Source organism: Canis lupus, chromosome X (assembly GCF_003254725.2).
Source record: "Canis lupus dingo isolate Sandy chromosome X, ASM325472v2, whole genome shotgun sequence".
NCBI classification, from domain to species: Eukaryota; Metazoa; Chordata; class Mammalia; order Carnivora; family Canidae; genus Canis; species Canis lupus.
Window position 1 is genome coordinate 35,569,419 of NC_064281.1, and position 15,112 is coordinate 35,584,530.

At 37.4% G+C, this 15,112-nt stretch overlaps 1 protein-coding gene across 6 annotated transcripts in view; it reads left to right on the top strand.

Moving 5' to 3' along the window:
- Nucleotides 1-15,112, top strand: part of USP9X (ubiquitin specific peptidase 9 X-linked) — a 485,115-nt gene that overhangs the window by 361,792 nt on the left and 108,211 nt on the right. For all 6 annotated transcript variants that reach the window (XM_049107421.1, XM_049107422.1, XM_025468828.3 and 3 more), the window contains one exon: nucleotides 11,920-12,173. In XM_049107421.1, the coding sequence (XP_048963378.1) occupies nucleotides 12,078-12,173 (96 nt within the window). In that variant the 5' untranslated portion in view covers nucleotides 11,920-12,077. The remainder of the gene's footprint in view (nucleotides 1-11,919; nucleotides 12,174-15,112) is intronic.

The window sequence follows — 15,112 nt, forward strand, 5'->3', positions numbered from 1 at the left end:
AAATTTTTTTTAAATAATTTTCAGTGGTTATTGTGTTTTCACTGGAGAAAGTATCGACAGAGCTTCTGATGCCAGCATTCCAGAAGTCATTTTTAATTTAAAATTACTTTTTGCTTACAGCCACTTAAAAACTCATGTTTCAGAATGTCCTAGAAAAGATGCTGGAATTTATTGAAGTTTTAATGTGCATATAAAAGCTTCCAGTATCCTAATTGTGTAGATACGACTTGACACTTAGCATGGAGAAGTTTTAAATAGGAGTGTTTAGCTAATTACTGAGCATTTCTAAATGAACACATTTTTGTTGCAACAAAAAAACTAGAATGCAGGATGCAGTCTGTTGTGATTACCTAATACGAGGTTATCCATAGGAAGCAGCAGGGAGTTTACATAGTGACTCTATTTTTAAAATTTTTTAGTGTACATAGTGACTTTATTGTAAAATTTTTTAGAATTTTTTAAATTTAAGTATAGTTGATCCACGTTACATTCGTATATGGTGATTTAGTGACAAAAATTGTGGCCTGTGTGTGTTTAATAGTGGTGGTAATAGAATATGAGCATTTAGCTAAAGTAATGTATTTGGGTTTGACAAAGATTAATTATATATCTTCATTTGCATTAGCCTGAGTTATTGATTGGACGTGAAGCTGTCTAGAACTAGCATCACATTTGGGGGCTGGGGAACCTGTGCTTAATATAGCTTCCTTGACTGGTTTTGTGTATAATATATCATAATTGTGAGAAGAATGATGAGTCCTGTGTTAATGATAATGGCAGTACTGGTGGAGCTAGGTAAAGAAAATCCTTGACTCTTGAGCAAAGACTACATTTAAAAATTGCTTAGGGATATTTAGGTTTGTAGCTGTGGACTCAGCTATTGAAAATAACTTGCTGCATTTTAAACTCTTGAAACCTGAAATCTCATGTCTCACTGATCATTTTTTATAACATGGTTTTTGATTATACTATTTTTTTTTTTTTTAGGAATACAGTGATAGTGTTTTTTGTTTTGTTTTTAAGATTTTACCCATTTATTCATGAGAGAGAGCGGGCGGGGGGTGGGGTGGGGTGGGCACAGAGAGACCCAGGCAGAGGGAAAAGAAGCAGGATCACGCCCTGGGCCAAAGGCAGGGGCCAAGCTGCTGAGCCACCCAGGGATCCCTGTGATGGTGTTTTAGAAGAAAATGCTGCAGTATGTAGCTATTAACAGTGTTGTAGAAGAATAACATGGGAAAACTTTAAATGAACTAAAATTCCAGTTTTATAAAGTGTTTCTCCAGCAGAAACATTTTGATAGAGTTTATCTTGGAGTTGGGGATATAGTGACGGTAACGGGTAGATTTTTTTCCTCTTTTTCAACATTATTGTGTGGCCTGGTAGTTAAAACTGAAGAACCCTGGAGCTTGTGCAACCTGGGGTAGGATCCTGGCTCTACCACTTTCACTGCCTATTTATTCACTGTGCCCTAGTTTCTTTACTCCTAAAATGGAGCTAATAATAGGCTTGATCTGAGGATTAAATAAGTTATACATATAATTTGCTTAGAATAGTGCCTGACACAAAGTAAACACTCAAATAGTAGCTATTATCATAACTATCAATAAGAGAATTTTTATTTAAAATTGAAGGTATGTCACCTTGAGTATAGTAGTATTGAAATTGGGGAATGAGAGATGAAAATAGGGCTGACTGAGAATGACCTTGAATAGTGCTTAGGTAAAAGGTGGAGAGGAAACCACTAAAGATTTCATAGACTGAAATCTAATATACTAAACAGATTGGTGGTGTGGAGATAGTGTGGAGATCAGCCAGGATGCTTTTAAAATTGGAATCTCCTAAAGTGCAATGGGAGTAGGAAAGATAATTTTGAACACATTATAAAAGGGGAATTGTTGGAGATGGGAAGGGAGAGGGTTTGTTTGACTTGGATGTTTTTATTACCCACCCCCCCCACCCCATTTTTGTTTTGAGCACCTACTTGTTGTGTACCAATGAATCCTTAGGATACAAAGATGACCAAAGTTCAAATAACTTCTACCCTTAGGGAACTTTTTTTTTTTTGTAAGGAGTGTGATCATTACACAGATGCTTTAAGTGCAGCTGGCTCTCAGAGCTTCGGATAGGAGTACTTGAGTTCTAAGTCAAGTGAGTTGAGTGCTGGTCAATCAGTATGGGTGAAACTAAGCTGACTGCTTATTCAGAGGCTTGAGTCCACATGAAGGAGTACATTCGAAGAAATAAGAAGGCAAATTGAACTGGAGTATTTGCAAGATGAGACTGGAGTTGGGTATTGGAGGATCTTGTAGACTATTAAAACATTTTGGTCTTTGTCCTGGTTATTGAAGATTTTAAAGCAGGGCCATGATATGGTATAGTTTGCATTTTATTTTAAAGATTTTATTTATTGGGATCCCTGGGTGGCGCAGCGGTTTGGCGCCTGCCTTTGGCCCAGGGCGCGATCCTGGAGACCCAGGATCGAATCCCACGTCAGGCTCCCGGTGCATGGAGCCTGCTTCTCCCTCTGCCTGTGTCTCTGCCTCTCTCTCTCTCTGTGTGTGACTATCATAAATAAATAAAAATTAAAAAAAAAAAAGATTTTATTTATTCATGAGAGACACACACAGAGGCAGAGACAGAGGCAGAGGTAGAAGCAGGCTCCCCACAGGGAGCCTGATGCAGGACTCCTCCCAGGACCAGGACTCATCCCAGGACCCCAGGATCCTGCCCTGAGCCAAAGGTAACTCAACCACTGAGCCACCCTGGTGCCTCTAGTTTGCATTTTAATAAGAGTCATGGTGTTCATTTCCAATGCCAAAAAGATAAAACATAATTGGAGGGGTGGGTACAGGCTTGATAGTAACCATGATTTTAAGAGAAAGATCACATTCTCAGACACATTATCCTTGTCCCCTCATCTCCTCCCCCTTTTTTCCATCTTAATTCTCCTCCTTCAGAGAGAACATTTTGCAATCTATGGAGAATCTTCATGGTTTAATGGAAGAGCCAGTGGCTTTAGAGTCTTAACACGTTAGTAACTGCCATTTTGGACAAACTCAAGTTACTTAATGTTTTAGCTTCTGTTTGTGACTATTGGATCAACAGTCATATGGGATAGGTGTCATGGTGATTTCATGAGGTTATACAAATAAAGCACCTACTGTTCTTGATACATAAGTGCTCATAACTTTGCTAATGTACAGATTAAGATGAAACTGTAAGGAAGCTGTGATACTGTAATTTATAATAAATATATTTAGTCTTCATTCCAGTTTCTGACACAGAGCTTCAAAAACCCTACAAATTTCCTAAGAGGGGAAAGCCAATAAGAGGCATCTTATGTTAATGAGGTGGCTTTTGGAAAGCCCCTTCCCCTTCTCCCTCCTTGGGGTGTGGGGAGAGACTGGAGATTGACTTTAACCTTCAGTAGTCAGTGATTTAATGCCTATGCCTATGTAATGAAGCCTCCATAAAACTCCAAAAGACAGGGTTCAGAGAACTTCTGGATTGGTAAACACAAGGAAAATTGGGGAAAACGGTGGGCCCAGAAAGAACATGGGAAGTACATTGCCTTTTCCCCATACATTGTCTTATGAATCTCTTCCATCTAGCAGTTTGAGTTACATCCTTTAATAATAAACCGTAAGCTAGTAAATAAAATGTTTCTCTTAGTTCTGTGAGCCACTCTAGCAAATTAATTAAATTAACTCAAGGTGCAGGGATCATTGGAACCTCCAATCTATAGCTGGTTAGGGAGAAGCATAGGTGACAACTTGGACTTGTGACTGAGGCGGGGGAGAGGGGAGCGATCTTGTAGAACTGAGCCTTTAATCTCTGGGATCTGATGCCATCTCCAGGTTGATAGTGTCAGAATTTAGTGGAATTGTAGAACACCCAGTTGGAGTTGGAGAATTGCTTGGTATGAGGGGGAAAAAAACACACACATTGTAACTGGGTGTAGAATTGCAGAGAAACTTTGAATGTAATGGAACCAAGTCCATAAAAGACAAAATTCTTTGAATAGTATAAATACTGAAACCTATTTTGCCTTTACCCACTAAAGTTTTTGGATTCTATGGTGTCTGAATATAATTGATGGATTGTGAGGTGTGTGACAAATAATCATAAGTAGTTAAATAATTAGTTGAAACAAATAAAATAGCAATGTTTCCAAGTGAGGTTACCTAAAAACTCGAATCAAGATTATTCCCAGTTACTATTTTACTCACATTTCAATGTTTTATTAAAGGGATAGTAAAAAAACACACACAACTGGAAGTCCAGGTATTGGTGCAGAGAATTAAGTGCACATAACTTTTAATTTTGTGTGTGTGTGTGTGTATTTAAATAGTTTTTGGGTTTTGGCAATTTCTCTGTGTCCATGTAAGTGTCTAAAACCTGCAATAGTTTCATGTGTCCTTTCTAGTGTAGTAGGAAAACAACTATGTAGGAAAGGATACTTTTTCTTCCAGATAACAATGCATAATCAAGTTTGCCTTTAAGCATATTGAATCTGTCATAGTAGTAGAAATCCCAGTTTAAAATCCAAAAAGGTTAGGGTGCCTGGGTAACACTGTCCGTTAAATGCCCAAATCTTGATTTCTGCTCAGGTCATGGTCTCAGGGTTGTGAGAGTGAGCCCTGTGTCACGCTCCATGCTGGGCGTGGGGCCTCCTTGGGATTCTCACTCTCCCTCTCCCCACCTCATGCACACACTTGATCTCTCTCAAATCAATTTTTTAAAAACGTTCTTACTAAAATAAAATTTAAAAAGTCTAAATACTCTTGGCCTAAAAATAAGTATTTTTGTACTCTAAAATGATGGTTATTTTGAAATAAAGCTTATAGTTCCTAAAAGATGTTTCACAATGGATTATAATAAAGATGGGAAATTTATACATTCTACTTTAAAATTTTAAATGCACAATTCTGTTTATCCTCTATATGCTAGTGTATTAACTGCAAAATAATAAATTTTCTAAGACACTTGTAATTAAAATTTTCATTTTGGGACACCTGGGTGGTTCAGTGGTTGAGCGTCATCTGCCTTCGGCTCAGGTCATGGTCCTGGGATCAAGTTCCACATCAGGCTCCCTGCAGGGAGCTTGTTTCTCCCTCTGCCTTTGTCTCCACCTCTCTCTCTCTCTCTCTCTCTCTGTCTTTCATGAATAAATGAATAAAATCTTTAATTTTTTTTTTTTTCATTTTGTAGTAATCAAAGTAATGAGGTATCTAGTGCTTGGTGTAGGCTAAGTACAGCTTGTGTTTCATTGTTCTCTCATCCCGGTTAGTCAAGTATTTTAAGAAGGGAAAAACAAGAGTTACGGATATCAGTTAAACATAGAAAGGCATTAGAGAGGAAAAAAAAATAATTGAGTAATTTTCCTCTTTGGTTTTGGTACATAATAGGTAAAATTTGCAAGTTAAGATAATTTCCATAGATGAGTTAAGGATGATCTGCTTTCTAAGAAACTCATTTCATTCTGATGTCCAGTAAAGGAAATAATTTGTTGGACTTCTTCTTGTCTGTTTATAAGTCTCTAGCCTCAATCTGTAAAGCTAATTCCACAAGAGCAGAGGAGAGATTTGCCTGCTGTTCTCTGCTGGATTCCCTTATGCTTAAAACAGTAATGTGCCCCGGGCCAGCCCAGGTTGGCTCAGCGGTTTAGCGCCGCCTTCAGCCCAGGGCCTGATCCTGGAGACCAGGGATCGAATCCCACATCGGGCTCCCGGCATGGAGCCTGCTTCTCCCTCTGCCTGTATCTCTGAGCCTGCCCCTCCCTCTCTCTCTCTCTCTCTCTCTCATGAATAAATAAATAAAATCTTTAACCAAAAAAGAAAAAAAAATGTGTTCCATTGTAGACACTGAACACATATTTCTTTTCTTTTCTTTTTTTTTAAGATTTTACTCATGAGAGACACAGAGGCAGAGACAGGCAGAGGGAGAAGCAGGCTTCTCTCACGGAGCCCAATGTGGGACTTGATCCCGGAACCCTGGGATCACACCCTGAGCCAAAGGTAGATGCTCAACCGCTGAGCCACACAGGTGTCCCTGAACACATATTTCTTAAATGAGTAAGCTCTGAGTTTTCATTTAATCATCTTTTATTTTTTGGATGAAAAGAGAAAGTTTTATTTATTTATTAAGGTTTATTTATTTATGATAGACATAGAGAGAGAGAGAGAGAGAGAGAGAGAGAGAGAGAGGCAGAGACACAGGAGGAGGGAGAAGCAGGCTCCATGCCAGGAGCCAGGACTCCAGAATCACGCCCCGGGCCAAAGGCAGGCACTAAACCGCTGAGCCACCCAGGGATCCCCTGAAAAGAGGAAGTTTTAGAAAGAGAAGGAACTCTTAAGTATACTAGGATTGTTTATATATGTGTACTATATAAAAAGACATTCTGAAATCAAGAAAAGGTTTGAGCAGAGGAATAATGACTGGGTAGAGAATGACCATTCTTTGACTTGAGGGTTTCTCTAGTATTAAGGCCATCTTCCCTTGAAAACTGTTGAAGAAGGGTGCCTGGGTGGCTCAGTCTGGGAAGTGTTTGACTTTTAGTTTTGTCTCAGGTCATAATCTCTCCAGGCCACTTGCTTTAGGCTCCCTGCTCAGTGGGGAGTCTGCTCGAGATTCTCTTTCTCTCTCAAAGAAATAAATCTCTGCTTGAGATTCTCTTTCTCTCTCAAAGAAATAAATCTTCTGGACGTGTCCCTCCTACCTTGTGCTGGTGTTGCCGTGACCAAGCATGGGTTTCACATTGTTTGCTTAAATGGAGACTTTGGGTCTCTGTCACGGGGGGAATCCTTCTAGAAATGACTGGAGGGGGCAGTGGGTGCCAGCCGAGGCCAGGATGGGCCCAGGGCAGCTCCCCTTCCTCCCCAGATCCAGGCTTCCCTGTGCTCTTCCCTGTGACTTACGGGCTAGCCTGAGGCCTGCATCAGGCAGAACCAGAACCTTCCATTTCTGCCAGAATAATTGAATTGAACACATTGGCCAAGTAAAGTTGAAATTTTACTATAAATGATAATAATAAATCTTTAATTTAAAAAAAGAAAGAAAAGTATTTGAGAAATTCAGTTCTGCAAAATTTAAAGTAAATATAAATGGTTGCCACTATGTAATACTAGATTATTTTAAAAAACACAATGCCCAAATTAAATAAATAAATAAATAAATAAATAAATAAATAAATAAATAAATAAATAAAAAACACCATGCCAACCTTTAACCAACCTTTAACCAGGTATAGATGATGCTTCTTCCATCTTGGAAGATACTGAGATGCTAAGTTTAAATATGAAAAAATGCTGTCTTCTAAAGGCCATATAATATTGCTATTGAGGTTACATTGCAGAAAATCCAACATAATTTCTGGTTAAAACCTGAGTGAAAGAAAGGGAGAACAGTGATCCTTACAATACTTCACGTTTTTCTAAAATAAAACTTGATGTTTTTTATACAAAGCTTAAATCTTCATACAGTAAATTTTCACATTGGATTTGTTGAATATGAGCATTTCTTTAGGAAATTTAACTATTTAACACAATAGTTAAATTTTAAATGATTTGTATAATTTTTGAGTTGTTCAGTGGAGGATACTGCTCCTTGGTAGAAAGCTTGTTCTGTCCTTGCTGGGTATGCCTAAATGTCTCCTAGAAAAGAAGCTCTGTAGAGTCTGGGGCTGCTTCTTGAAATCAAGTGAAACACAGTGTGATTCCCATCTATTTCCACCACTTGGATTGAATGGTATTTATTAAGAAAGGTAGCAGTGTTATTCTTGGATAACTTAGTTGTAGCATATCTTTGATAATTTTTTTCCCATTCAAAGCTTTCCAAATTATTATTTTTTTTAAAGATTTTATTTATTTATTCATGAGACACACAGAGAGAGAGAGGCAGAGACACAAGCAGAGGGAGAAGAAGGCTCTATGCAGGGAGCCCATGTGGGACTCGAACCCGGGAGTCTGGGATCACACCCTGGGCCAAAGGCAGTTGCTAAACCGCTGAGCCACCCAGGCGTCCCGCTTTCCAAATTATATCTAAAAACATTATTTTCCAATTCTTACCTCATATTCAAGAACCCTTCACAATACAGTTATAGAAAGGGAAAAGAAAATTAAGTATTTTGAGAATTACTGTGTGTTTGGTATTTGGCAAAACATCTTTATTAAAATAATCTTAAAAAAATAATCTTTGTGGCATTTTTGTGGGTGGCATTCAGTTTTGTTTTTTTAAAGATTATTTGTTCTGGGAAAAAAAAAAGATTATTTGTTTATTCATGAGAGACAGAGAGAGAGAGGCAGAGATACAGGCAGAGGGAGAAGCAGGCTCCATGCAGGGAGCCTGATGTGGGACTTGATCCCCAGACTCCAGGATCATGCCCCCGCCAAAGGCAGGGTCTAAACGAGCTACCCAGGGATCCCCCATTATCTCAGTTTTAAACACCTGTGAAAATTGAGTGGCCATTACTGGTTTTAGTAAGATAGGCAGCTTGTAAGTGGCAGAGGTGGGATTTTGAAATAAAAGTTATGCTTTAATCCAGAAAGTATTTTTAATTACTTTGTATCTATTTCTTGTTCTTAATCTTTGAATCCTAGCATACTGAGGAAAAGGTTATCAATTCTGATGTGGTGGGAGAGACATAGCTATTAAAAATACCAGAATAGGGTAGAGTATATATGCTATGCTGAGACCTGACATACCTGCCCAGCACTACTGGAAATCTTGAAATGTGGAGAACTTGACAGAGATAGAAGAAATCTAGAAACCAAGGGACAGAAAGATGAGAATTATATAAGAAGAGATAGGATGGCAAGCAGTTTGAAGCTTTGTCAATGGGATATTCTGCAAGAAGCAGAAGATGATTTAGTTCTATGGTCAGAGTAAAAAGTATATTGTTTGGTGGAGAGGTTGGTTACACGTCTCCCTTTTCCATTTACCTTAAAGTTGTTTAAAGGGGTAGTTCTTTAGTAATCCACAGAATACTTTTCGTTAAAATAATTTATTCCCAGACTTTAGCCAGATAGTTTTGATTTGTTTGTAGACGGAGGGTTTTGGGGATACATATAGATAGGAGGATGTTGAGCTTAAAACATCACAAGGGTATAATTTTCAAGATATTTTAACTCAATCTCCAAATGTTAATGGGCTGCAAAGCAAGAGAGCGTTCAGTGCTATGTGTATACATATAATTTTATTGTGGGAGAAAATACATAACCTTAAATTTTATCATTTTAACCATTTTTAAGTGTACGATTCAGTGGCCCTTAAGTACGTTCACGTTGTGCAGCCATCACCATCATCCATCTCCGGAACTTTTTTTAATCTTCCCAAGCTGAAACTGTACCTGTTAACTCCTTAATCTTCTTTCCCCTTAACCCCTGGTGACCACTTTTATACTCTCTGTATTAGTGTTGGTACCTCATGTAAGTAGAATCATAGAATATTTGTCTCCTTGTGACTGGCTTATTTCACTTAGCATAATGTCCTTGAGGTTCATCCATGTTGTAGCATGTGTTAGAATTTCCTTTTTAACACTAAAGAATATCTCAGTTGTATGTGCATACCACATTTTATTCATTCTTTTGTCCTTGGATTGCTTCCTGGAAAGACTTTTTAAGAGAGATAGTATTGGTGTAGTGAACAAAGTAATAAAATTTCTAATTCTAGACTTGTTTATTTTCTACTGTGCTTTGGTCGAGTCACTTATTGGATGCTTGGTTTTCCAATTTTAGAAAAATACCACATTCTGTGTAAATGGTAAAGATTTACCTTTAAAAAAAAAAAACTACAATTTTTTGGTGTTGCTCAGGATTCATCCTCTCTCCTAGACTTTCCCCACACTTGGCATCCATATTCTTCAGTTAAGACCCACTGGCTTTAAAGCAACAATTTTTATTTTTTATTTTTATTTATTTATGATAGTCACAGAGAGAGAGAGAGAGAGAGAGAGAGAGAGAGAGAGAGAGAGAGAGAGAGAGGCAGAGACACAGGCAGAGGGAGAAGCAGGCTCCATGCACCAGGAGCCCGACGTGGGACTCGATCCCGGGTCTCCAGGATCCCGCCCTGGGCCAAAGGCAGGCGCTGAACCGCTGTGCCACCCAGGGATCCCTAAAGCAACAATTTTGATAGCTTAGACTCAAACAGATGATAAGGGAAAATGGAAGAAGGGAAAGGGGAGGCAGAGACATTCTTAAGATTTTTGGGAAAAGGGAAGGGCAGAGATTGGTGATTTTTCAGTAAAGTAGATGAAGAATAAGGCATCCAGGAAAAGAGCAAGGGGATGATGATTGGAGCATCAATCATCCTTTGGGGAGAGTACACAAGTGGATCATGAACCCAGGTTGGGAAACAAACAGAAGAAATTGGAACAAATTTGAAGTGGAGAAGAATCAAGCTGATTAGCTGATAATTTTGAGTGGCAAGAAAAGAAAGGTTCTCACATAATTTGCCAGCAGACCCAAAATGACTGAAGAAAATTATAGGCTAGTTTCTCTAGGTTTTTAAAATTGTTTACTTCACCTGAAGTTTTTTGTAATGTAGGGTGTATGCAAATGGAAAACAAAATTGAAAGGAGGGCCAATCAATCGTGTTATCTTTTGTATTTTCACCTTACATATTAAACATTTTTCTGTGTTTTTAGGCTCATCAGTACTTGATATTATTGGTCTTAAACTTTTATACGAATTTGATAAGTGAACAAAATCTTGTTAGGAACTTATTTCTGGGTTAAGTATTATATATATATATATATATATAACGTTTTTCAAGATTTATTTTAGGAGTGCCTGGGTGGTTCAGTCAGTTAAGCATCTGACTTTGGCTCAGGTCATGATTTCCAGGGTCATTAGGATTGAACCTCGCCATCCCCAAGATCATGACTTGAGCCAAAATCAAGAGTTGGACACTTACCTGAGCCACTTAAGTGTCCCAAGTGATTATATTTAAATTAGAGGTGTAAACTTGGACTGTTTTGGACTAAATGGAAAGTATGGTCGCCTTATAATGACATGTCTGTAAGTCATCAGCTAAGGCTCTCAATCTCATGGCACAATTCTCAATCACCAAGGGAGATATTTTGGAAAGTACTGATGCCTAGGCTTCACTCCCAAATGCAGTGGTTCAGTATGGAGAGGTTGTGTGCATCAGTGTTTCCCAAAGCATCTCAGATGATTTTAGTATGCAGCTAAGGATGCGAGCCATTGGTCTAATGAATATAGAATTGAGCGTTTTGCTGGTATTCCCTTATATACCTTTGCTGGTCAAGTAACAAAGAATTCCATTGTTAAACAGTTGTGGTTTGTCAGGCTTCTGGGGAATGCCTGTGACCAAAACAATGCCAAAAGGGAAGAGTCAGGGTCACTTGAGACATTGAGTTTTTTTGGAATAGTTGTATATAGTTTGAACTTTTTCCAAACAAAAATCCCCCCAAAGTTTTAAAGTTTCTATTAAAACCTGTTATAATCTTGTTTGAAAACTATTTTTATAATGACCTAGTACTGGTGATAAACGTTAGTTGTACAGTCTTTCCGAAATGTTTTTAAAAACAACCTTTTGTTACCTGGTTTATGTGTGGAGTATTCGTAATTTTACAGTGTATTGAAAGTATTAGCAAATTGGAGGCAGTTTTTTGTCATTCCATGATTGAATCAAAATGGCAACTAAATAAATACCTTGATAATATGTCTTTGGGATCCCAGAAGAAAGCTGAAACATATAAGCCTGTGCTTTGGTACAAACTGATCTACAGTTACCAGTTTAAGTTGAATATGGAATTAATGAGACTTTAGGTTTTCACCTCACCCTCTCATTATATAGCCACCTTATCTTGACTAGATTCACTGGTAATACTAAAATTGAACAGTTCCTTAATTCATGATTTTTAAATATAAAACAAATATAATTTTTTTCTTCTTGTAGGTTATGCAATGGTCTCTGCAAGATGGTTTATTCTTGAATTGGAGCTTTTTAAGACTGACAAATGCTGGTACTTCATCTTCTATAAGTGGACTATAATTTCTTTTCTCAAGACAACTACATAAGCAGACAAAATTGCAAAGATCTGCCCTGTGTCGAGTATGACAGCCACGACTCGTGGCTCTCCAGTAGGAGGGAATGACAGCCAGGGCCAGGCTCCTGATGGACAGTCTCAGCCCCCCCTCCAACAGAATCAGGTAGGACATTTAAGATACTAGTTAAAGCCACATTGGTATGTCTACTATGTGATACTAAATAATGGAGCATGTTCTGAATAATTTGTGAAGTAACCATAAAACTTAAGAAATGTAAATATAGGTCTCACACAGTAATAAGAAAGCTCAAGCACTGTGGGTGGTGATGCTTGAGTATGTAGCCCCTCTTTTGCTCGTGTCTTACTTATTACACAATCAGTTATCAAATGAAGTATTTATATTTAAGCCCTCTGTATCAATTCCAGAGTAAAGTGTTAAATCATTCAGTGTAGCCTGTTAAAGAGATTGGATTCAAGTCATGTTGTTTGTGTTCAAATTTGAGCTTTTCACTGTACTAGTCTTACGACTGGATAAATATACAACCTCTGAGCCTCAGTTTTTCATCTTAAAATGGGGATAATGGTAGTAACTACTTAATGGGATTGTGAAGAAGATCAAGTGAAATAATGATTACAAAGTTTACAAAATAGATTTTGGTATCAAGGTTTTATGCTGGCCTTAAAACTCACAGATAAATATTTTTTTTCTATTCTGTGGATGAATTTGTGTATGATTTCTGCATTTTCATTAATCATTTGGAAGATTTTATTGGTGAAGCCATCTGGCCTGGGGTTTCATTTGTAGGAAGGTTTTAATAAAGATTCATCACCTTTTTTTATTAGAGGAATTTTCTCGATCTTATTTTTTGTAGTGTGTGTTTGTGTTCTCTTTTGGTAAGTTGTGTTTTTCAAGGAATTTGTACACTCATCTAGATTTTCAAATTTATTGAGGTATAGTTGTTCTCATATCCTCTCTATTATCTTTTGAATGTCTCAAAGTCAGTGGTAATTTCTCTTCCTTCATTTCTGATACTGCTAATTTGCCTTCCCTCTTCTGAGGACTATTTCCTTAGGATTCATCTATTTCATTAAACTTGCTCCAAAACCAACTTTTGGCTTCAATTCCCTCTCCCCTCCTCACTTGTATATTTTAACCTTTTATCTTTGTTCCTTTCATTTCCTTGGAATTTGACTTGCTGTTTTTTTCATTTCTTGAAGTAGAAGTTTAATAATCGCTTTTCAGCTACTTTTTCTAACATATGCAGTTGTATCAATTAATAACCAAATAAGACCAAACATACTAAAATTTGTGATGTGCAGCTCAACACTTACAAGTGATTTTATAGCTGAGGTGCATGCACATGAATGACAGACATGTGACTTACAGTTGGTGCATGTTTATGTAGAATTCTGTATGGATAAGTTTTTAGGCAAAAATATTGTTACTGTAGGGTACTTAAATTTGTCATTTGGGGATAAGTTCTCATTGTCCAGTTTTTATAGGTTAGATAATCTATTACAGGTATGGTACAAAAGAGATGTACATCTGCTCTCTGTCTCTCTTTGCCCTCCTTCTTTTCTGTCTGCCATTTTAGAGAAGTGAGCAAATCAGGTTTTTATTTTATTTTTCCAAATAAATATGTTGCCTTTATTCCTTTTCCTCTCCAGTTTCCACGTTTAAGCCGTAAAATACTGAAGTAATAGTCACAGGTATTAGAGTTGTTAAGCCTTTCTTGTGTCATAGATTTGTTACCTAGTGTTTGGGTTTCTTTAAATAAACATAGTCAAAGGTTTGTGTTGGATGCCAAAGAATCTATTTTTCAACCAGGAGCTAGGGATGCCTGGGTTGCTCAGTGGTTGAGTGCCTTCGGCTCAGGGCGTGATCCCAGAGTCCTGCGATCGAGTCCCACATTGGGCTCCTTGCATGGAGCTTGCTTCTCCTCCCTGTGCCTCTCTACATCTCTCAGGAATAAATAAAATCTTAAAAAAAAAAACCAAAAAACCCACAATGAGCTAGTAGAGTTTCAGTATGTTTCACTCTCTTTTCTGTTTAACATTTTACTTAATTATTTTTAAAATTCAAGTATAATTTGGGGCGCCCGGGTGGCTCAATTGGTTAAGCATCTGCGTTCAGGTCACAATCACCCAAGTCAATCCCCCTGCTCGGTGGGGAGCCTGTGACTCCCACTCCTTGTGCCTCCCACTGCCCCTGCTTATTCTCTCTGTCAAAACAAAAAAAAAATCTTTTAAAAAATACTAATTTCAGGTGTACAACATGATTCAACTATTCTGTACCTTAGTGCTCATCACAATAAGTGTATTCTTAATCCCCTTCACCTGTTTCACCCATTCCCCACCTACCTCTTCTGGCAGCTACCAGTTCTCTATATTGAATAGTCTGCTGTATGTTAACTATACTGGAATTAAAATTTTTTTTAAAAAGTGTTTGTCTCCATTTTCCCTTGTTTGTTTCTTTCTTAAATTTGACTTAGCATTTTACCCTCTGGATACATTCCTGTTGTTGAAAATGGCAAGATTTCTTTTTTTTTTTTAATGGCTGAATAATAATCATTGTATCTTCTTTCTGTTTTATAACTGCATTGTGCATGGAGTCCTAACTTCTTTTGCAGTGCTTGTGGCTTGCTTGGCTTTAAACAGATATTAAGCCTCTACTCTATTAGTTTTATTTTAAGGTACATTTGATAATTTTTAGAGCTCTTGGGTTTGTGATATTCACCTGTTTGTGCTTCTGCCTTATGTTCTCTTATAGCTCTTGATGTTTTTTTGAGTGGACTGACCGGTGATTAAAAGAACAAAAATTACATTCTTAGCTATCTGTAGAATCCCTCACTTTTGTTTTCTTACTCTCTACATTTTAATGTTAGAATTTTAGTTACTTCACAAGATTTGACACTCTTGGACCAAGGAAAATCAACTATAGCATTAATAATTATCCAATTTAAGGGTCCCTTTTGGAATATGCTTTTTATATGTTGGCATAAAAGGAATTTCTTAGATAAATTAAAATTTTCAGTTGATGTACAATTTTTAAAGCGTGTTTTTTATAGGAGAAAAATTGAAATTCTAGTATGTATTGAAACT